General features: G+C 50.9%; 1 protein-coding gene across 1 annotated transcript in view; it reads left to right on the forward strand.

Annotated features, from left to right (window-relative positions):
* The first annotated feature begins 1,684 nt into the window (after positions 1-1,684).
* Gprk1 (G protein-coupled receptor kinase 1) overlaps positions 1,685-23,407 on the forward strand; it is a 144,965-nt gene continuing 123,242 nt past the window's right edge. The window contains exon 1 of the mRNA XM_084597777.1: positions 1,685-2,040. Coding sequence (XP_084453903.1) covers positions 1,928-2,040 — 113 coding nt within the window. The 5' untranslated portion in view covers positions 1,685-1,927. The remainder of the gene's footprint in view (positions 2,041-23,407) is intronic.

The following is a 23,407-nucleotide window of genomic DNA, read 5'->3' on the forward strand; positions in this document are numbered from 1 at the left end:
CCATCGACAAATTCTATATGGAGGAGGACGCGCTGCAACGTGAGCCCCCCCCAACAAAATTTCTCGCTACGCCACTGTATGTGAGAGATATCGTAGAGGAACAAATTAAGAGATTAGTAATAATGCTAGTACCAAAGCCTGTGTGCCCGAAACCCGCCGCAGTGGTGGAGTGGTTTGGGCAATCGGCTGCTGTATTCAAGGGCACCGAATCCCGGCCGCGGCTGCTGCGTTTCGATGGAGGTGAAAAGCAAGGCGCCCGTGTGTTGTGCGATGTCAGTGCACGTTAAAGAACCCCAGGTGGTCGAAATTTTCGGAGTCCTCCACTATGGCGTCTCTCATAGCCTAAGTCGCTTTAGGAAGTTAAACCCCACAAACCAAGCCAAACTTTGCACGTGAACAACGACCCAGAAAGGGAACCGACAAACAGCTAGGAGCTACTGCAGGTTTACCTCACCGGAGAGTGCAATAGCGCAGGCGTATACTACTCCGACCACTCCTGCGCACGTGCATTGGCATGGCGTTAGCCGGCAAACTATATAAATCTCTCTGTTAAAGCTATATTACGCCATACTCTTTAATCAGCGCTTAAGTGCCCCCACCCCCCCCCCCTTTTTTTTTTTTTTTTTATGCAGGTGCGGTTTCACTTCCCACCGGGATTTCTGCAAACAAATAAATAAATAAAATAAGAATAAACGACAATTCAGTCTTGCCTCTGAAGGAGCTTGGTAGCCCATTTATTTAAAAGAACGTATTATTTGTATTATTGGTTGTATTTCCGATGCATATCTGCTGATATATCTTCCATGCAAATATTTTGGGTCTAAAAGTTGTTGCAAGTTCAGAGTCTTTTAATTATTTGACTTTTGCTGTAGCCCCGCCACTGGCATGTTTTTTTTTTTTTTTGCTTTCTGTGATTAAAAGTGCTCTAATGTAACGTAAGCCTATGCAAACGCTAGAATATATTTCTCTTTTAACGTACAGCACATTTACACGAGAATTGACTTGGTTATTAGAGTTGGGGACAAATGATTACTGCCCTTGCCTTGCGCAGGTTTCCAGAAAATAACAACAAAAGAAACCGTTTTTGTAAGTCACAGCCAAATGCTTCATTTTCGTGGTTTGTTTTATTCCATTACGTTATCTTGTGCGTGAATCGTCTTTACCAACAAAAGCTCTCCGTAAGCTTTCTTTCCCTCATCACACGCGTGGTATGAGGCGAAGCAACTAGTTTCGTGCCACGTTGGACGTTGGTGCGTGATGCGCAAACTCGAAAACACCATTTATCTTATTTGGTTGTTCGATACGTATTTAAAGTTATTCACAAAACAGAGTGATGTTATGAAATGGTTGTCACGACAAGAACCATTCGCTGCTGTAACGCGGTCAACGTTAATCTCGCAGGCGTCAAAGGGTTGTGCGGTAGCTGCTCTCTCCTCTCGTCACGCCCCCTTCACCACGCGCTTGTAGAGATGCTGGAGTGCGTCAATAGCGAAAGTGGGATAAGCAACCCTAAGTAGGCCGGCTAACAGCTTTGGGGATTTGGGGGGAAAGGCACAGCGTCCGAAAGGCCTAAGAGCGCTAAGAAAGCTTCGAATCGCGAACAGGCAGCGCGGCCACCGGGGCAAGCGGGCGCGTAGGGTGTCGCCGTCTGGCGCGCGCGGCGCGAAGCTGCCGCTCTCCGTCGTCGCCGGGGGATCGGCAGCGCGGCTGCTCGGAGCGTCATTCCGTGCGGGCATCGCGCTCGGTGTGTGTGCGTGCGTGCCGTCGCATCATGTGGGCCGCCTCGGAACTCGACAGCGACTCGCCGTCGCGCTGAGCCCAGCCGCCGCTGTTGAGCCTGTGCGCGACCGACTCCCCAAAGGAGCCCGGACTCTTGACGCGACTGGTCCGCTAGCCCAGTGGGGGGGGCTAGGCCTAGACGTCAAAGATGGCGGACCTCGAAGCCGTGCTGGCCGATGTCAGCTATCTCATGGCCATGGAGAAAAGCAAGTCCACACCGGCCGCCCGCGCGAGCAAAAAAATTGTGCTTCCGGATCCGAGGTAAGGCTTTTCGCCGCACCGTACGCAGCCGGCTTGCGCCGCGCACTTGACATGAGCGCGCGCTCTCGGAGGAGCCTGTCTCAGTGGAGTGGTGTATACCGTGTGATCTATCCCGGTGCAACTTGTTTTGGAAAACTGTACTTCGCCGAGTTCTCGACAGTTTATATGCTTTTGCCACTGTTGTTCACGTGCATACTGAAGGAAGCCCGACGGATGCACAGCGGGCCGGCGTTTTTCCCTCGCTTTGCAGCGAGCGGACGGCGAGCAACGGGAAATGTTTATTCCTCGAAAGCGCGCAGCGCAGCAGCGACTGATCGCAGTAGCGCTTCTTCGCATTCACGGCAGCTGCCTCTTCTCGGGCCGCATCTCAGCAAGAGTATTGTGCTTGCGCTGTAAACAACGTAATGCATCGTAAGCGCACGGTATTGTTTTCCTTTCGTTGAACGAAAAGCGAAAGCGTGGATAAAGCAAACCGACAGAAAAAAAAAGTGAAAGCCTGGCCGCGGTTTCGCTTCATTTTTTCTTCCCCCTCCGCACTGTTTCCGCCCCGTGCCGGCGGTGGCGGCGTTGACTTTTAAGCGCTTTTTGATTCCCTTTATTTCCTCTCATTTTCTTTTTTCTTTTTTTTTTTTTTTTCTGGTTTCCCCCTGTCCGCTGTGTGGTGAAGCGCGATGGCCATTCTGCCAGCTAGCGTAGTACGTCGGACGAGGCGCTGCAGCCGGCGCTCGTTGGCGGAACTTAATCCATTTGTCCAACAACGGCCGCTTGAATAGACTAGGGCCGGGCCCTTTTAGAGGATCCAAAGAGCGGAGCGACAACGACGGGTGTTTCGGATGTGCTGTTGCCATCTGCTCTCCGACTGCTACACGTTGTCTCTTATTATTCAAGGTCTACTCAAAGAACAGCTAGAAAAACAAACATGTGCGCGCTGTGTTTGGGGTCCCTCTGTTCTCTGAAAGATGAACAGGATTTGTTGGGGCCGCTTGTGTAGCTGCTCTAGGTATTCGTCGTCGGTCTTTTTTTTTTTTTTTTTTTTAAATCCTTTACTTGTGGCGCGAGGTTGACCGCCGCCGCATCCTTGGCTCCCGCAGTACTCGTTACGACGTCCGCCCTAATCGTTTCGTGCGTGCACGCTCTGCTTGTGTTGTGGTAGGGAGGTCACGACGGAAAAGGGCGAAGAGCATCAGCAAGGGGCTGCGTTTTACGGTGGGACCACCGCCAACGCACGCACTCGTCCATCGTGCGGTCGGTCAAGCAGCCCGTCAGCACGCGAAAAGAGCTCCTGCCTCTCCGGGTAGGAAAAAAAAGAAAAAACTAAGAAAGGAAACAGCGCGACCGACCGCTGGCTCCTCCGAGCTGCTGCTGCTCCGGCTCGTTGGCTGGCCGGCCTTTCTTTCGTCCGTTCTGCCTGGTCATTTTTATTGTTTTTGTTGTTCTCTGGCGGTTCCGTCTTTCCCGGCAGCAGCAGCGCCGACGCGGTAGCGTGCGCGGGCGGCGGCTGCGCCTCTCTCCGTATATATATAAGCGCGGTAACAATAACAAACGGGATAATCGACAGGCTCCCCGGCCGGGTTTCGGCGGTCCTTTTTCTGCTGCGCTCGGGAGCGCGGCCGCTAATGACTGCTCTGCCAGGGAGGACGCACGGCAGCGACGTTGGCAACGCCACTCTCGTCAGAACATATAATCGGCTGTGCCGGTTGCCGTCGCTGCGCACGTGGGTTGGCCTAGAGGATCATCGACGAGCTGGCGCGCCAGCTCGAACGAAGGAGCGTCGTGTGTCGTGTTCCTCGTGAGTTTGCGTGAGCGGCCTGCGTGAAATAGCGTGCGAGCTGCACCCTCACCACGGAGATATACTCTCACTCACTCCATTCACTGTGTGTTGCCCGGCCGTGGGGATACCGCGTTTGATCGCGCAAACAGCTAGCTAGCGCGGCGGCTTCTTATGACTCCGTGCTTCACACACACGCGCGCGCGCAAAGCGGCAGCTAGAGTAAGTTGTGCGAGAAAGTTTTCTCCATGCGCGAACGTTGTCTGTGCGTGTATTGAACGCGGACGAACATTTCGAGAGAACGACTTGAGCGTGATTGATAGCCCGTTTTCGGAGTCCGACGCGCGTGCTCTACGGCTTGATGTGCACTGTGCCACTTACCGCGCTTTGTACTGTTCGTCGTGAATAAGAAATTGGCCAAGTCGCAGGGATCGCGTGGCGAGTCTCGACACAGCGCGAAAAACAAAGTCGTAGGACGTAAAACTGATGCCACGAAGAAATCAATGCGACTCCACTGGACAACCTAGCCACCCGAACTTGGCTCTTTTTATTCGACACACACGGACATTGCAAGAATCGCGCATTTTTTGCGTTATCTCGACTGTCGTGCGTGTCACAGCAGATACTACGGCAGCATTGGCTGATGATATCGCGGAGCCTATCGGATGATTCGTACCTGCAGTACTGCCCCGTGGCTGCAACCAGGCAAGCGCATGCCTATGACGCGCGGTTCCGGGGGCTTGTTATGATGGCCGCGATGGACGACTTTTGTTCGTGCAGAAATGCCTCGCTGCTTGAACCGTCCGTGCGCCTTTTGGCGGCGCTGTTTGCCACGCGTGGATGTGCCTCATCAACCTGTCAGTCGCGCTTGGGATACGGTGGGATTATCCGCCTGCCCGACTTCCTCCTCGCCGCTCTACGTGTTGCTGCTCATGCCTCGCTGGGTGCACCGCTGAAGGGCATGGCTTTGTTCTCGCGCCGTGGTTGCGGTGCGGTAATATTTATACCCTCGTTGTACAGTGCGTCTGTGCAAGGACCTGCTTGGGGTCTTATGTAAATACGATGCTCTCTTGAAGTAATCCGTGGCCTATTGGTGTCGGCTCGTTCGATCCGTATCATGATCGCGATGTTTCGTAATGGATCGTATTCTTAGCGATGTGCAAAAGCGATGATGGCACGTTGAGCATGCATTTGAGCAATATACAATGCAGCATGCTTTATTGCGCATAAAGGTTGTTTCACCTAAACAGTTTAGCGTTCATATGACCAACTAGTGACTGTATCGGACAGACACAACAGGGGTCATGGTTGCCCCATTGACGTTTTTATGCGTTGGTAGGTTTGCATTCTGAGTGTTTGCATGAGGACGTGTGGGTGATCTACCTTGCTTAGCTGCAGCAGTTGTACGTTGTGGTCAGTTTATAGTTCTCTGCTTGTCACTTGCGACTGCTTTATTTCCTCGCTTATCAGGTATAGGCTGGGGATTACTTTACTGCAGTTTCACTGGGGGGGAGCGCTAAACACGAGTCTTGTATGAAGCCTATCTGTCGAGAAAGGAAAAACTAGGAAGGGTTTCGAAGTGAGTACCGTGCATATATACGCACTTCGTAGCTATCGCCGTCGCAGAACACCCCGCGCGCAGATGCAATACACATTCTCCGGCTATGCATCGCACGCCTTCCATCTGTGCGCAGAAGCTGTCACACGTATTGCTTTACACACCTAGAAACCAATTCGCAACTTTCACGGGCTATAGGCGGCGCCACTGGAAATCCAATATGGCTGCCCTTAAGGTGATCCGGCTGTCACGCTTCAAGTGCGTTGTGCTGGGACGCTGGGCTACGTTTCCTGAAGCTGCATTAAAATATTCGCGCGAGTGTTCTGTGGTGCGAACGTATGCACGGCGTTGTCAGTCAGCATATGCAAGCCCTTTGTGAGCATGCGTTGCAGGGGTGCGATACAAAAGACCCCTCGAGTGTGGCGGGTCAGGTATGTGAAACATCATACTGCTGACTGTGTTGTGCGCAAGTACAACAGGTTCCCAGGCGACTCTAATCGCGCCACAAAGTGCTACAGAGAAACGTTCGACAATAAACATGCATATAGATAAAACTTTCCACTTTTATCCAGGGATCACGGGCACTCGCGAACTGCAGCATTTCAAGAAGTCGTGCTGTGCATTCACACGCGTAGCACAGGCATGCCGAGCAGCCAAGCCCGAATTTTATGTGGCCAAAGTTTTTCCTTGACTTCAAAATATACGCCGTCGCATCGAAGTACCTACTACCCTGTTTGGGAACAAGAAAACATCACTACAAGGTAATAATGATGGTCTACTGTGATCACCTTAACCAACCTGTTTTACTTTTCTTTCTTTTTTTTTTTTTGCTGCACCTCTGATAGGCAGTGATTTTGACTTTCGCAAGTGATGACCCAGTGCTGACACAGACAATTTTTCGGGAATAGTTACTTGAAAAGCAAGACAGCTAGAGCGCCGGCTTTGAGAACAGTCTCAATGTGGAGTGCGAGTGTATGTTCCGTAACGTTCAACACATGCTCCTAGTCTAGCGTTCATATGGCAGGTGCTGATTGCAAACACTGCATTCACTCAACCGGGTAGGAAACAAACATTCTTAATTTCTCAAACATGTGTGGGCCATGAATTGGTCGGCATCAAAAATGATATCAGGCAGGTATGGCTCGCAACTTACGCCAGTCTAACTTCTCACATCAAAAATGCGCACCGAAAACCGTCATCGCTTTAGTCGCAGTTTTTTTTTTTTTTTTTTTGCGAAACTTGGTTCTGCTCAGAATTTATAGCGGCAATGAAAAACGAGGCCCATGCATAACCCCAGAAATGAGATAGCTACGCCGCTCATACTGTCACTAAGGGGGTGTTTCTTTGTCGACCAGGATTTATCACAATGCTTTTCACGATAAAGTAACCGACTTGATCTTACCGAAATCTTAATTAACTTAATTATCCTCTCCTTCCGGGGCATATAATCTGGAGGTAACATGTGAAAGTTTATCCCGCCTTTGACCGTGCAGTCAGAACACATCGGTGTACGGAAGATTCGACTGCTTTTATGTTTTCCCCTCATACTACGCGTGCCCCACATACCAAAATAGAAGTTATATTATTAATCTATTGTCATGGCTGCGAGCCAAAGTCAACTCGAAAAGCAGTTACACACTACAGGAGCTGCAGTACCGAGCTCCACGTAAAGAATTTTCGCGGGAGACGCAGCAGCAAGCTGGAGGAGCACGAGCCGTTTTCCGAGTATCACCTTAAGGGCGGTACCGGAAGCGGCCGCGTGGCGGCGGCACTGTACGTGAAAGTTGCGAATAGCTAGCAAACCACTTGGAGCTGCACAGCTTCGCGTCTAGGCAGTCAGCGCATATTGGGTGCAATTCATCGCATCTTCAGTCACTGGCAGACTGAAGAAGCTCTCAAATACGAGCCACAAGACTCATATTTACTGTTCAGGACATCAGATTGCTTTGCACCATGAAGTTGTCTTGCGCATCAGTCACTGTATGCTGACCGTGACACATCTTTCGAAGACACCCATCGAGATTCAGTGCAACGGGGCCTTGTCTTTTCACTTTGCGCGAGCTTATAAGGCACAAAGAGCCGTCATTATGAATAGCTTTGATCTGCTTTGCGATGACGCGTCGCGTTACGCGTAGTGTAATTTAGCGTGAGCGCCCTTTACCTTCCTCCAAGTCACGGAAAGCATAGCAGCGTTTTTGGGCTTTGCATGGTCACTGCGAAACTGACGAGCCCTCGGAGATACGTAGTCGCAAAGCATGCATCTTTAGGGCATTGCCTCGAGGCTCTGCCCTTACCCGGCGCGACTTTGCTGCCGAGCGTGACTCGCAGGTCGACGTCGTCTCCTCGGCTGTTCTTTTCTCTGCGTATGATATGCGTCGTGGAGCTGAATGAGGCGCAGCCCCCCCCTGGCTGAGCCGAGTGTGAACGACGTAGTTCTCTGGGTGTGTACACAGAGTAATCGATCAAGCCGCTCTCATCCGGAGAGGAGGAGCCCGCGCGACAACGACCTTTACAATCGCGCTACCCCCCGCAGCGTGCAGATTCCCGGCATTCCGTTTTACTAGCTGCGTGATGTTAATTTTCCTTCGCCAGCTTTGCGTTCTTTCGCTCTCTCTCTCGCACTCAATGCCGTTATGTGCATGCTGACGCGGAGTCATTGTGTTTGCTTCGCGGCTTGAATCGCTTCCGCGTCACACGGAGCGAGGCCTGCGCTGAATGCCGCCGCCAGCGGAATATGTCACGGCGCGCGCTCTCCAAGCGTTCGAAGAGAACGAGGCGCCGACTTCTTCACGTGCGATGCAGCGGCTTATTATTCTTGAATGTCGCCCCGTGTTTGTGTTGCTGCGAGCAGCAACGTGATAGGGAGTGCGCGGCGCGCTGTCACGTTTGCTCTGTCACGTCTGCACTGCGCTAATTCAGGTCGCTTGATCGGTGCACTTTACGCAGCTGGTGGGAGGTCATAAGAGAGATTTCACAATGCTTGTTTTTCCCGAACAATGCGTCTTGTAGATGTTTCTTCTTTTTTTCTTCTTCTTTTTTTATTTTCGTAATTTTCCTTTCTTTCTTACTTTTTTTTTTCTTTTTTCTTCTTTTTTTTTTTTTTTTTTTGGTACAAGGGAGGTAACGGTGGCTTTTGGGCATCGCACGCTGCTCGCGCAATCCGTAATTCAGGGCGCTCGGGGGTACGGCCCGAGCAGTGAACAGCGTCGATTACGAGGCATTTCTTTGGGCCACGTACGGGTCTTGGACTAATTGTTATTCGAGGCGAATTAAGAAGGTTTCATCCATCTCTTGCAAAATAGCAACAATAACAACAGAAATAACTGCGCCAATAAAGGAATAATAGCAATAAATAACTTTCTCCGCCGTGGTGGTGCAGTGGTTAGGGCGCTCAACTTCTTTGGCCAAGGATGTGGGATCGAATCCCGGCCGCTCTTCGCTGGAGACGAAAAGCAAGGCGCCCGTGTGCTGTGTAAGAACCCCAGGTGGTCGAAATTGACTGGAGCTCTAGTAGCTCGCGAGTCGCTTTGGGACATCAAACAGCAGTTCCGGCAGCAGTTGTAGGTCATCCCCGCAGAAATGCTTAGCGTAATCTCGAGAACCCCTATTGATGAGGTGTCGCCATCCAGTGCGACGTGAGGGAAACTGATCTTTAAGGGAAACGATAAACGTGTTGGAGGGTAAAGGGGCACAGAAGGAAATGCCGCTAAGATGTGGCGGCAGAAGCATTTAAGGGGAACTTGCGGAGTGCTCGGATTTTTAGAAATAAACTCAGTTGTTTAGTCCAGCGGCATCCTGTGCACCTCTCTGTGTCTGCGTCCTTCCGCTGGTTTCGTTCTCTACGAATATGTACCAACTGGCTTACTCTACATAGTGAAAGCTTCGAAACTTTGTTCTTGCAGTGATACGTGCGCTTCCCATCCGTGAATTTGCTTCGCGTATAGCAAGTAGGGCTCCTTGTTTAGTGCATGCGTTCGCAAGAAAGGCGCGGCTTCGAGCATATTGGGCGGCCTCTCCGTTCCACACCCTTCGTTGCCGTCGTCTTCCGAAACCCTGGGCTACACCATGCCCGGGTCTCGATCGATTGGCGGGTGGTCTCGGAGATGAAAGTGAGGATGGTCAGGGAACCGTGGAACAAACTTGAACGGCTCCCTCACTCCGCGTTGAATGTGTAGTCTGGTCGACCACAGAATGAGATGATCTGATGAACGCTTGCCCCCGGAGATCCGACATCGAGGGTCCATGCATGGATGCTCCCAGTGGCCTGGAAGGCGCCGATATGTTCCACTGCGATGATTATATATGAAGACTCTCAAGGTTCGTATGCAGACAACATAAATACCCAAGCAAGTAGCAGGGGGGACAGCGGCCGATGTAGCTTCTACTTTGTGTTTAATTATCTTTCCCCTATACAGATTACATTACTAATTTCTGTGATTATCCAAGTAAACATTAAAAAAAAAATACATAAAGTACCATCCCCAACGTTTTCCTTGGCCTCGCCGACTGTTGGCTTCTTTCCTTCATATATAGTTCAGTAACTCATGTAGTGTCGCTGCTCGCGAGCATGTTCTTCTGTAACAGTACACCGTTTCAATCGGCCGGGTCTCTTGAACATCCACCGACATTGCAAAGGGCACGGACGCTTTTATCCATTATTTTTCGGCTCCGTCATGTCGCCGCGATCCGCATTGCATCCTGTGTCCTTGTGCTGAGCAAAGCAGTCGAACGCAAAACAGCCTTCCATTGGAAAAGAACTATTGGGGGGGGGGGGGGGGGGGGTTAATTGGGTGCATGGTGTACGTATACAGATGCCGGAGTCTCGCCAGCCGCTGTTAGCTGGCGCGTATTCTCAAGTCGCGGTTATCGCTCTCCACTAAAACAAAACGAATCAACAGCAAATGATGATTTCTTCTTCGACTCCGTAGGCTGTGAAATTTGCATATTGTCATTGGTCGATACCAAGCAGTTTTTACTCGCTTAAATTAGTGCCAGTGAATAATAAATTAACCTTAAGCGCTGTCTCAAAGCGTTATTCAACCGCGTGCATCCATTTCGCTCAGCTTGAGGTTCGACCTCATCCGAGGCTTTTTGTTCTCTGCTGATGCTCCGCCCGCAGGGAAGGTTGTTCTCGTTTTTTTTTTTTTTTCTTGTTCTGCCCCCTCTCCGCCGACATGTCGCGCACGCTCATTGTTTACCCAGAAGAAAGTGAGCCGCGCGCGGCTGTTTGTGCGTCGCAATCATCGTCGCGGCTTCTCTCCCCGTGACAGCGTCGGTCGATCCGCGTGTCGGGCGTGCGTCGTTCTGTCGCTGATCGGATGACGGCGCGCGTCCTCGGGGTTGATCCCTCGTCGGAACGGTGAGCTCGCCGCAGTGAGCGAAAAAATAGAATGAATAAATAAAGAAGAGCGCTGGCGTCATCGAGACGGGGCTGTTGTGTGCATTTGGGGCTGCTGCAGCACGTCGCGCATGTGGTAGGCCCAGGTCAGTGCTCACAGCCGTCAATATGGCCGCGGCAAGGAAGCACTTTGGAGTGAGTGGCTAGCATGGAGGAAGGAAACAACTTAGGAGAGGCCCTTGCCATTTCCAATGCATTGGAGAAAGTGTGGCGGAAGTGACGTCAAAATTTCGGGTTAGCCAAGTCGGGCCATTGGCAACGGCGACGCTGTTGCTATGAAAACTCGGGCCACTAGCAACAGCGTTGCTAAGGGCCCTAGGTATGTGAGCGTCGCGGAGAAAGGGTAAAGGAGGAGGAGAGACGTCGCTGCGTCCTGTCGGCTTCAAAAAAAAATGACGTCAGGGCCTCTTCTAAGTTCTTTTCTTCCTCCATGGCGGCAAGCATGTTTGATGCTGGCGTTTATTCGTAGGACATTCAATAATCAGAAGAGAGAATCATCAGAATTTAATTTGCCTGTCTGGAGGATCGCAGCGATTATATATATATATATATATTTGAAAGAAAGAGAGAGTGGAGTTCGGGGGATGCTTGCTTAAAAAAAAAAAAAAGAGAAAAAAAACTACTTTCACGTTACTGATATGTGTTTTCTCAAATTTTTTCCATCCTCTCCAACCTCATTGTTCAATGCTCATTAGTAACGTGTTTTCGGAATGACCTGTATTTTCCAGTACCTTCGCACGTAGCTCCAGTAAGGGTTCGCTGCATGTTCGGCCCCGGGCGGCCTTGCCTTTGCCCTCGTTAGCATAAAAAACAGTAAAACTCCAAGAACAGCGTTGTTTGCTCACCGCGTTTTCGCCTCCGGCGTCGTAACGGACGTTCAATCCTCAACACAAGGTTAAGGCAGCCTGGTATTTTCTCGGGATAATTGATTGAAACTCGATTTTAGCGTCCCGCCTGATCAACGACAGAAACCGCCGAAGTTTCAAAACGTCCGGTACGATAAGTCTGACCCCTTGGCGCACCTTCGTCAATCCCCGCAGTGAGCAGCGGGCTTTCCTCGCTACGTCGTCTCCTCGAAGTTGCACACGTGATTGTATAGGCGATCGCTGCTGTCCTCATGTGTTAACTCCATCGCTCCTGGCTGCTCTGTCTTTAACTCTGGGTGCTCCTCTCGGCCATCCTATATGTCCTAGTCTTTAATCTTTCCCCATCATCATCTTCCCGGCGTTCGTTCCTCTCCTTTCCACCGGCGCAGTTGTTTCTTGTTAGTTCAGTCCCTCGATGCCTACTCACCGCCCGCTGTTTTTTCCTCGGCTTCCCCTCCCCTTTACTCCCCACCCCGCCTCCGCAAGGATGAGGTATACGTTTCGATCACTCAGACTCCATCAATCGCAAATTCGTTTGCTCATGATGGTGTTTTTCTTCCCCCTCAACGATTTTATGCGGTATTCAAGCGATGCAGGTCTCGCGACGACCATTGGGCGACTGAGGACGTTGAAAATCGCGAGGTCTCCCGCTGGCGATGCACACGAAAGCGGTTTCTCGATTAGGCCACGTACAAAGCTAGCTTACAGTCGGAGCTACTTCTGCAAACTCGCTGCAAAGCTTGTTGCCTCAACTTGAAACACGATCGCTACTTCGATAAATGATGATGATGATGATGATGATGATGACGACGACGACAGTAATGATAATGTTTGTTTTCTGTACACAAATGCAGGCTTTCCGAACCCCCAAAATGCTTGAGCGACAGCGCCTTGCAGGAGGTAACGCAACCGGCACGTACTGTTGCAAAATTATGAATAGACACGGCAACAGAAACCACGAAGAGGAAATGCCAATTCATAAGGAGAAAAGAACACGTGCCATCATGCAGTGTACCTAGATTAACATCGTAATTAAACAAACAGCCGAGCAAAAGTGAAAACAACCTATCGTAACACGCTCTGCATAATCTTCTCACGAAGGCGTCTGGACAGAATGCAGTGAACATATTTTGCGTGGCTAAGAACACACGAAAGCTAAATGGCAATTCCAGGACATGTCTTGATTCTAAGAATACTTCCAAGTATCCTACCCTATGGAAACAGGCTATATGTACGTAATTCGGTTCGTACCGGATAATTGGTAACTCGTGGGGAACTGCTTTGAAATAAATGGGGCAGTATACTAATTGGGTCCTCTTTTTTTCGTTATCTGTGATTAATTTATTGCTAAACCACGCTATGACTTGCTCGCAGTCGTGTTGATTAGTCTCTGGGTCTCGCAACCATAGGCTTATCATGGCAACTGGCATGTACGGCAATGTTTAGCCCAGATCGTTGACGTTTAAACGATGTAGGGGCTAGTATATACCCTATAGCGGAAGACCGGATCTTAGTTGTTGCAAATGGCTTTAATGTTTGCTTTGTTCAACGATGTGCCGGCGGTTTGATAGTTAACAAGAACTAAGAGAGAGAAACGATCCTTTAAATCATAATTACGAGCTTTTTTATCACACAAGACTTCGTGAGTGGCTGTATTGGTTGCCTTGGAAACATCCCAAAATAACGCGCAGGCAAATTCATAATCGTCGCTGGGGCTATTTAAAAGGTCAGAGTTGATCAAGCGCTTTCTGCGTGCCGTGACCCTTGATGAAACCGGACTGGTTAGAGAGGAACACATCACGAGAAAACCAATCTTCAGCAAGGAGACGTGTTTTTATAGTTTTTTTTTTAATAAAACAAGCTCAGGGTATGTCGCGATAATTGTATTTTTATTTTATTTCGTTCTTGTGCGGAGGGATGTCGGTAGTAGCCGCCTAGTAGAAATAATGTCGGTAGCAATTGCGCGCAGACCGTGCTTCATTTGCCCAAAGCGCCTGCTCAGTATATCGACTGAAATACTTTCACACCCAGCAGTTTCTTTTTTTTTGCTTAAGTCAGACAGAGTGTAGCGGCGATCGTCCTCTGTGTAAGGCCGCTAAACGCTGACTCAAGCACAGGTTGTATGCTGTGAGACATTGACTGCGTACTGATGGGTCTGCAGCCTGACCAGCAGCCATAGAGAAAAGTATTGAAATATCGCCAAGTTTAAGAGAAGTCCTGTGACGCATCAAAGTTGTTTCCGAGCGGGGAAAAAAGTCTGTGGATGTACCTCACAATTACTGCAACCAAAGTAGTATGGGCCAGTAAATAGTCTCTGGCCATACTTGCCCGATGTGAAAGTTGGACTTTAATTATTTCGCGTGCGCTAGAGAAATAAGGGGATAATTCGTTTGCATCTTGCTTCTGGTCCAAAATCGCCGGACGTGCGGCTCAGAGACCTTTTCCCCGATAGTACAAAGCCTCGAATGCAACTTGCAACATCTTCGCTGGATTTTTTCGGCGCTCCTTTCAGGATCGCAGAACTGCGTTTGCTTTATTTAGGGCTACCCTGTAAAGTGTCCTTAATTGAACACTCTGAGAGAAGCGCCCGCATCTAGCCCAAACCAGTTTCCTCTCTGCAGCAGCCGACAAAACTAGTAATCCGTGGACATGCAGCCTTTCTTCGTTTCACGATAATTCCTCACTGGAAGCCGACTGCTGCGTCTCGATGACTTCCGAGTAAAAAGTTCAAACTCCTCACCAAACCCGCGACTCTCAATCACCATCGACCAGGTACATGATCGACATGTGCATACCATGGCGGTGGGGGTAGTAGTTCGTCCCTCGCCCCAGCGAAATCAACAACAAAAAAGAAAATAATGTTGCCGGCCGCGGCAGTTGCTATGTCTGAAGCGCCGGGGCTGCGGTCGGCAGGCAGAAAAATCGAGAGGATAAGGAAGAAACGTACAGAAGGGAACGGTAGCAAACCCGATCAGGGTTATATTCCACATGAAATTAAACTGCCTGAATATTTCAGATCTTAATGTCCTAAATTGCATTATATCATGTACTGAACGCTTAATTGGCTAATAAAGAACTTAGAAGTTAAGTAATATTTTGGAAAGAAAAATGGAGCGGCGTATTCCGTACTTTATTTATTTTTTATTTTTTTACCTCCTGCTAGAGACATGTTCCTGGAATTTTATTAAATCTGGGGATGACCCCGCCGGGGTGGCGCAGTGGTTACGGCGCTCGACTACTGTTCCCAAAGTTGCGGGATCGAATCCCGGCCTCGGCGGCAACTTTTCAATGGAGGTGAAAAGCAAGGCGCCCGTGTGCTGTGTGATTTCAGTGCACGTTAAAGAACCCCAGGTGGTCGAAATTTTCGGAGTCCTCCACTACGGCGTCTCTCATAGCCTTAGTTGCTTTGGGACGTTAAACCCCTCAAACCAAACCAAACCTGGGGATGAACTTTATGTTTTGAAGATGATTGCCGTGGTCAAACATGCCATATTTGGGAAAGTGTTTCATATGCTTTCATTTGATATATCTGAAAGACCATTTGTGCAGCTTTTTTTTTTTTTTTACCACGTAATTACTTATCAGTTTTGCTATTTTAAAGTATGTGTGTCTTACAGTCGCGATTAAAAAAAAAAAAAAAAAAAAACAACATTGAATATAGCCATATTTGAGTCCTGTGACGGTTTTGAAAATTTTTCTTGGAAGCGGTGATTTCCCAACGATCAGAAATCTGCCTGGCTCACTCTTTCTCCATTCTACTCCTAGCATGGGGAAGTATATTAGGCGTGACCTGTATATTTGGAGTCGTAGGTCATTGCAAAGTTGCGATAAAGCGCTGTGCACCGAAAAGATGCCTCTGCCACGACTTCGTTCATAATTTTTTTTTTTAAAGATATTAATATATCTGAAAACAAACTTCACTGTTTGCCACCTAAGCATCGTGTGTAGTATACCTAACACATACATATATGTGATGCCATGAAGAAACTGTCCAAGTAGTGCTCGAGAAAAGATGCGCTCGAGCAGCCACCCCAATATATATATATATATATATATATATATAGCCGCGTAAGAGGAGCGTCGTATCGCAGTGTGATCGCGCGCGCAACACACCTGCTGCACAAGTTGCTTGGTTAGGCACCCGGGCCGCAGAACGTTAATGATAGTGATCTTGTATAACACTGTAACGTCGTAAGTAGCACTATCTGGCAAAGAGCTAGCGGGACTTCGAGCCGGGTCTGCTCGATGAACGCACTGAGGCTCACCATTGTTCTGTGATGGAAGCGCCCACTTTCTTGCTGGAGCACCTCGAGGCTCCCCGAGCTCTCTCATTCATTCTCACACGTTCGTTTCCGCTCCTTCGCGGAAGATAGGATAGCCGAATCGGCGTCCGTCCTCCCAAAGGCAAGAAGGCTCCTCGTGGTGACAATGGCTGGGCCCATTAGTGGACCCTCAGAGCGGGATTAGCCGGCACCTGCCCGGTCGGTGGCACCTGCTTTCGTGGGCCGCTGTTTACCTGGAAACGCACTCTCCTGGTTCAATGTCCCGCGTACACAGGGTCGATTTCACTTCGTTTTTTCTTTCGCCTCGGAAAGAGCCGCTGTGCTCAGCAGTGTTTGAACGGCTGGGGCTGATTTGTTCCGCTCGGCTAGCGAACGCCAAGGTCCTTTTCGAGATCGTGCCCGGCTGCGCTTGGCGTCTCATTCGCACAAGGAAGCGACGGCGGCAGGCGACGCGGCGTACGCCAGCAGAGATGAGCTTTCGCTCGGTGTCTTGGCTTCACACTCACTAAACATTAGCCGCTTGATCAGTCACGGTGATGTGCTCGTAATTTACGCGAGGTATACCACGTTTAGGTTCTGCCCCACAGCTGCGGCAAAAGGCAAGTCGAATCATCTTAGGCCTACGCTGGTGCAGCATATAAGCCTGAGACGACTCCGCGAGCAGCCTAAAGCCGGAAGCGTGAAGAATCCGGGTGCGCAGCGGCGTTGTTTAGGAAAGCCTGAGTGTGCCTAGCCCGCAGCTTTATTTTGTCGCGAAACTTCGCGTGTACATGCAGGTGAAACCTGCGCGGGTTCGAGGTTGTAGTAGTAATAACGAGGCGTGCCGATCCTCTGGTCAGCCGTCGCCACAGGCGAGCAGCAGAGATGCGCCTGAAGGAAGGCATCGAAGTTCTTTTGAACGGACGGCGGCACAATGCAGGAAATTACATGCGCCTCACGTTTGCATGGAAATTGGTGTGATTTTGGACCTCCCACGCTTGAACGTGTGGTTTCTACGTGGTCATAGGCCACCAACCACCGCGGGTTCGAGCATCGCGCGAGCCGAAGCCCCGATCAGCCGTCACCGCGCGCGCACTGAAAGACTGCAGCGCGCACTCAACCTCCACCGGGAGGAGAGCACTTCGCTGCAAGGACACCAACCTCCAAGTTCACAAAGGAGACGTTTATTGAAACGCCATCCTCCAGCGGCACACACACACACACACACACACACACACACACACACACACACACACACACACACACACACACACACACACACACACACACACACACACACACACACACACACACACACACACACACACACACACACACACACACACACACACACACACACACACACACACACACACACACACACATATTTACAAACGCACATACGCATATTTACAAACGCACATACACGCACGTACGCACACACATACACATATTTACAAACGCACATATGCATATTTACAAACGCACATACACGCACGTACGCACACACATACACATATATACAAAACGCACATACACACACATACGCAGTCACCGTGTCAAGGGAGCGCGCGAGGAGCTAGGCTCCCCTGCGCGCACGAAGTGACACGGAGTGCGCGCCGCAAGCACGCAAGGGCGTGCTGTGATCTCTCTCTCGCAGTAACCAAAGGGTTCCTTTGAGAGAGATTGGGCAACCACCGCAAGGTACGCCTGTCGCGGATCGTTGGATCACGATCGACAGGCTCGAGCTTCGCTCTCAGGTAAGACCCGGAGCAGACGAACTCGAGTACACACTGGTCTGCGCGGACAAAGGCCGGCAGACAAGAACAGTTGCGTACGCACCTTGCGATGTCTCGGAGGGGTCTCTCTCTCGGCTCCGCTCGGACAGTCGCGCGAGCGCGGCTGTCGAAGCGGTGCCGTGTTCCCGCCAAAAGGCGCCAATGACAACAGGCACTGGGACGCCAGGGCGGAGCTGTGGCCCGAACGACAGTGACAAGTCGCTCGAGACCCTCTCCGCCGCCTCAGGCGGGAGAAAGGGAACGGGGAGAACAACTGGGAAGCGGGCGGCGGCCGCGCAAAGGGCAGCCGCAGCAAGCCCGAATCCCACATCCTCCTCTCCTTAATTGCCCTCCTACCCATCAGTGAAAGCACGCGGCAGGTAACCCAGCATGAGGAAAAGAATGCTATCCTCACGCAACAAGTCAAGTACACTTCAGTTCCAGCAAGAAAAATCTCGAAAAGACAGACACTCAAGAAAGACAAAACATTAGCAAGGCGCACAAAAAAAAAAAAAAATGAACAAGATGACATGAAGAATAATGTACAAAGTTCCGGAGGCTAAGTAACAACGACTATGTACAGAACAGAATCATGTACAGAACACAACTATGTACAGAACAACTATGTACAAACACAACTATGTACAGAAGTTCCAAAGTTCGTCGGTGCAGCTCAGGGAGCCTGCGGTGACTCACCGCTCGTTGACTTCTGGGTGGCCAACGTTCATCCTTGGCTGCAAACGATCTTGGTCGGTGGTGGTACAGGTTAGGTGCAGGGACAGCGAACACGCCGAAGGGGCCCCAGGTGTGGAAAGTCCGTGACTCCGTGGCGATCCAGGGCGCACATGGGAAGACCGCGCGGGGCTTCCTTTCCACCGCGCTCCGCACACGCCGGCAAACACACATGGCGCGACGTCGTCGCCTCCACGCCCAGGCACGCACACGCACAGCCACTCACACACCAAAGGGTGATGCCGACCTTCCGCGGCGAACCTGTCCCGAGCACCTTCGCAACTGCGGCGGCCTTGGGTGAAAGGGGCATCGTCCATGCTCCCCGTCCCCAAACGGCCCCAACTTCCTTTCCACACACACCGGAAAGACCGCGCGTCGGGGCTGCCTAATGAGCAACCCTCGCAATTTCAAGAAGAAAAAGGAGAGAAGACGCGCTGTACAAAAGAAGGCACTCGCTGTACAATATTTACAAGTTAAGAAGCAAGAATGGAAACAGAAGAAAGCGAAAAATTGGAACAGAGGCACAAAAAAAAAAAAAATAAAGCACACAGGCTGGAACTGAGCGAGCCAGAAAAGGGGGAGACCAACCTTGCTTCCGGGTAGGGTTGAACGAGCAAGCTCGCTCGGTGAAGCGGTATGCCTTCGGTTGCGGAAAAGGCCCGTCGTCCGGCATCAGTCACACAGGTGAACGTCGCCTCACCTAGTACCGGTGCGGGGCACGGCTGCGTTCCACCGCATCGGTTGTGCCTTGGCACTTGCCTGTGGTGACAATGGGCACCAGCGCAAGCTCGTCAGACCGTTACGCATGGGCCTTCAGGTCTGCGATGTAGGCACGGCTGGCTTTCCCCATAGGGGGATTCTCCAGCAATGAGCCCCTGCTTGTTACTGGGGAAATGCCCCATGAAATCGCAGGTGGCCATCTGCCACGGACGCACGCTGTCAGTTGGTTTCGTCATGCCCGGTGGCTTGCCACCCCTCGACTTCTCCATTTGACAGACATGGCAGGAACGGCAACAGCGGAAAATGTCGCGCTTCATGCCGGGCTGCAGTCACCGATTGACTCAGTTTCTTGAAACCTTGGAGCCATTCAGATGACCAGCCAATGGTTTGTCGTGAGAGAAACGCAACAAAGCGCCGCTCAGACATTGGGGAATAGCCACTTCAAATGATTCATGGACTCATCATCTGTGGCTATGTATTTCAGCGCGAGCCCGTCATGGCCCAGCAAACATGAATCCCCGGGGCACGCCGCGACACACGCTGGCTCGTGCCCCCCTGCGCCCGCTCAATACAAGTAGCGTAACGGCGCTGCGCCCGCTGCAATACAAGCAGCGTAACGGCGCTTCGTCTCCCAGAGACCGTCGCTGACATCGCAACAAAACGGGTCATTCTGCTGGACCGTCGTAGCTCTTCATGGCTGAAAACGATCCCAGTCATCTCAAAGGAGAGCCTGGTTTCGTCCCCCCGCAGGTTCGCAGCAAAACTTCCGCTAGCATCGGCGTCTCAGATGTGCTCACAAAGAGCTTTCACCCTCGCCTGCTTTGCGAAGCGCTGCTTACCCGGATAGCGGAATGGGGAACCCGTCTGCGGGCGTCCCCTCCGTGCCGCTCTGCGGCTCGTCCGCTGTTTCGCCCCCTTCGCCCGCCGTCCGTAAAGACGCCGCCGCGGGCGAGTGGGGCACGGGATAGCGCGTCAGCTACCACGTTCGTTCTCCCCTGTAGATACTGCACCGAAAAGTCGAAATGCTGTACCAAGAGAGAATGGCGCGCCAGCCGGCTCGCAAGTTCAAGGAGCCGCATCAGCCAACTGAGCGCGCTTTCGGTCCGGTTTCCAGTGGGAGCCCGGCCGACGCCTCGCCGTTCCCCGAACAGAAATGTCTGCAGCGGGGTACGGGTGCTGTTGTGCGGAGATGCCGGCAGCGGCGGCGTCGCGCACATTGCTTCCGCAACGGCGTAAAGCTGAAACAGCGGAGGCATATGGTCAACGGTCGCACCGCAGGGTGGTCCGAAGAACCATGTAGCGTGTTTCAGTGCCTTTGCCGAGTGCCGCGCAGGGGGCGGCAGGCATGGCGCATGAGCTTGATCGTCAAGGCGACCGGCTCGGCCGATGTGCTGTCCAACGACTCATGGAGCCAGGGACAATTCACGTTGGGCGCCAGTTGTGGTTTCTACGTGGTCATAGGCCACCAACCACCGCGGGTTCGAGCGTCGCGCGAGCCGAAGCCCCGATCAGCCGTCACCGCGCGCGCACTGAAAGACTGCAGCGCGCACTCAACCTCCACCGGGAGGAGAGCACTTCGCTGCAAGGACACCAACCTCCAAGTTCACAAAGGAGACGTTTATTGAAACGCCATTCTCCAGCGGCACACACACACACACACACACACACACACACACACACACACACACACACACACACACACACACACACACACACACACACACACACACACACACACACACACACACACACACGCACACACATACACATATTTACAAACGCATATTTACAAACGCACATACACGCACGTACGCACACACATACACATATTTACAAACGCACATACGCATATTTACAAACGCACATACACGCACGTACGCACACACATACACATATATACAAAACGCACATACACACACATACGCAGTCACCGTGTCAAGGGAGCGCGCGAGGAGCTAGGCTCCCCTGCGCGCACGAAGTGACACGGAGTGCGCGCCGCAAGCACGCAAGGGCGTGCTGTGATCTCTCTCTCGCAGTAACCAAAGGGTTCCTTTGAGAGAGATTGGGCAACCACCGCAAGGTACGCCTGTCGCGGATCGTTGGATCACGATCGACAGGCTCGAGCTTCGCTCTCAGGTAAGACCCGGAGCAGACGAACTCGAGTACACACTGGTCTGCGCGGACAAAGGCCGGCAGACAAGAACAGTTGCGTACGCACCTTGCGATGTCTCGGAGGGGTCTCTCTCTCGGCTCCGCTCGGACAGTCGCGCGAGCGCGGCTGTCGAAGCGGTGCCGTGTTCCCGCCAAAAGGCGCCAATGACAACAGGCACTGGGACGCCAGGGCGGAGCTGTGGCCCGAACGACAGTGACAAGTCGCTCGAGACCCTCTCCGCCGCCTCAGGCGGGAGAAAGGGAACGGGGAGAACAACTGGGAAGCGGGCGGCGGCCGCGCAAAGGGCAGCCGCAGCAAGCCCGAATCCCACAAACGTAATGACATGGGTTATATAGATGAAAATAAAAATACAATGTGGACAAATGCGGCAGCCGGCATTGCATCCCGCATATTGAGTTCACGCTGTCGATAGCACCCTGTAACCAATGAGCCACCGCGGTGGATGCATTTGCCTTGGTACGTACACGTTGTTCCCGTGAGATATATATATATATATATATATATATATATATATATATATATATATATATATATATATATATATATATATATATATATATGCAGGGTGTTTCATCTAAGATTTTACCTATTTTTTAAAAATAGGAAAATCAAGTTTTATATTCGATTCTTTTTTTAGCTGTTGTATTAAGAGTAAAGTCAGGAGATTTAAAGGGTACTAATTAGCTTAAAAATTAACTAAGATTAACTAATTATCTTTTTCTTTATACCAGCTAGAAGCTACTTTCAAATTGCAACAGTGAGCTACCGGTGTGAGAATGCCAAATGGTATTTTAAACGACAAGAAACGTGCATTTCTTAAGGACTGCAGCACTGGCAATTCTGGCCACTTTCGACGCACGAAAACGAAACCTAGCAGACGAAGCGCGGAATTGTACGCGCCCACGAGTGACGCAGTCGTGACGTCGCCGGGCGAATCAAGCCGTCTGAAGGCGGCTGCTGCCGCTCCTGAAATACTCGTCTGGCGCTGCGTCATCACATCCAGTGGTGCGATATCTGTGCATGCGCTGCTTTTCTTTTTATTTCACCCTCTGGGAGCCAAAGCTTGTAGCCAAGAGGGAGGGATGATTTGCCCATACCATCAGCGCTACGCCCGCACCATGACAAGCTTCGCCCGCAATGCGTTGGTGATATCTCAAGATCCTACCAGACCATGACGCTGCTCCAGGCGCGTATTTCGCGGGCGGCAGCGGCCGCCTCCAGACGGCTGGTTTCTCTCGGTGACGTCACGGCTGCATCACTCATGGGCGTGCATAAGTGCGCGCCTCGACTGCTAGGTTTCGTTTTCGTGCGTCGAAAGTGGCCAGAATTGCCAGCGCTGCAGTCCTTAAGAAATGCGCGTTTCTTGTCGTTTAAAATACTATTTGGCATTCTCACATCGGTAGCTCACTGTTGCGATTTGAAAGCAGCTCCTAGCTGGTATAAATAAAAAGTTAATTAGGTAATCTTAGTTAATTAATAAGCTAATTAGTACCCTTTATGGTTCCTGATTTTTCTCTACTCTTAATACAACAGCTAAAAGAAGAATCGACAATAAAACTTAATTTTCCTATTTTTAAAAATAGGTAAAATCTTAGATGAAACACCCTGTATATGGCATCGGACGCTGGAAAACACTGGTCGGATCAGTCTGACGTATTCGGGTAACAAATGTGCCGAGTCCGTTACGTCAGAAGTACGTTTGGTCGCAGCCTCTCTCTCTCTTTTTTTTTTTTTTTTTTGCGGTGCCTGCTTGCCTGCACGGACTGCTCGTCCTGCATGCGATGTCTCGCGCGCGCGCAGTTACGTAAGTAAGCGGATTTATATCCAAATGCGAAGACACCCCGCGGAGTGGGATCGTTTTTGTATAATCTAAGTGGGCTTAAAAAAAAAAAAGTAAATCGGGGACACATGAGCTCCTTCTAAAGGATAGAGTGCTATAGTCCCATCATAGGCCTGCGCTTTTCTTTGCATATCAGATATTAAAACGGAAACCCCGGCCTGTGTCGGCGGCGACCTCGGCGTCGTTGTGGCCGGCCATACATTTCCTGGCGTCGCGTGTGCAGTCATAGAATTTAGCCATATGAAAACATTAGATGAATTGGATCATAATGG

This window comes from Amblyomma maculatum, chromosome 3 (assembly GCF_055883805.1).
Source record: "Amblyomma maculatum isolate TAMU_Amacu chromosome 3, ASM5588380v1, whole genome shotgun sequence".
Taxonomy (NCBI): domain Eukaryota; kingdom Metazoa; phylum Arthropoda; class Arachnida; order Ixodida; family Ixodidae; genus Amblyomma; species Amblyomma maculatum.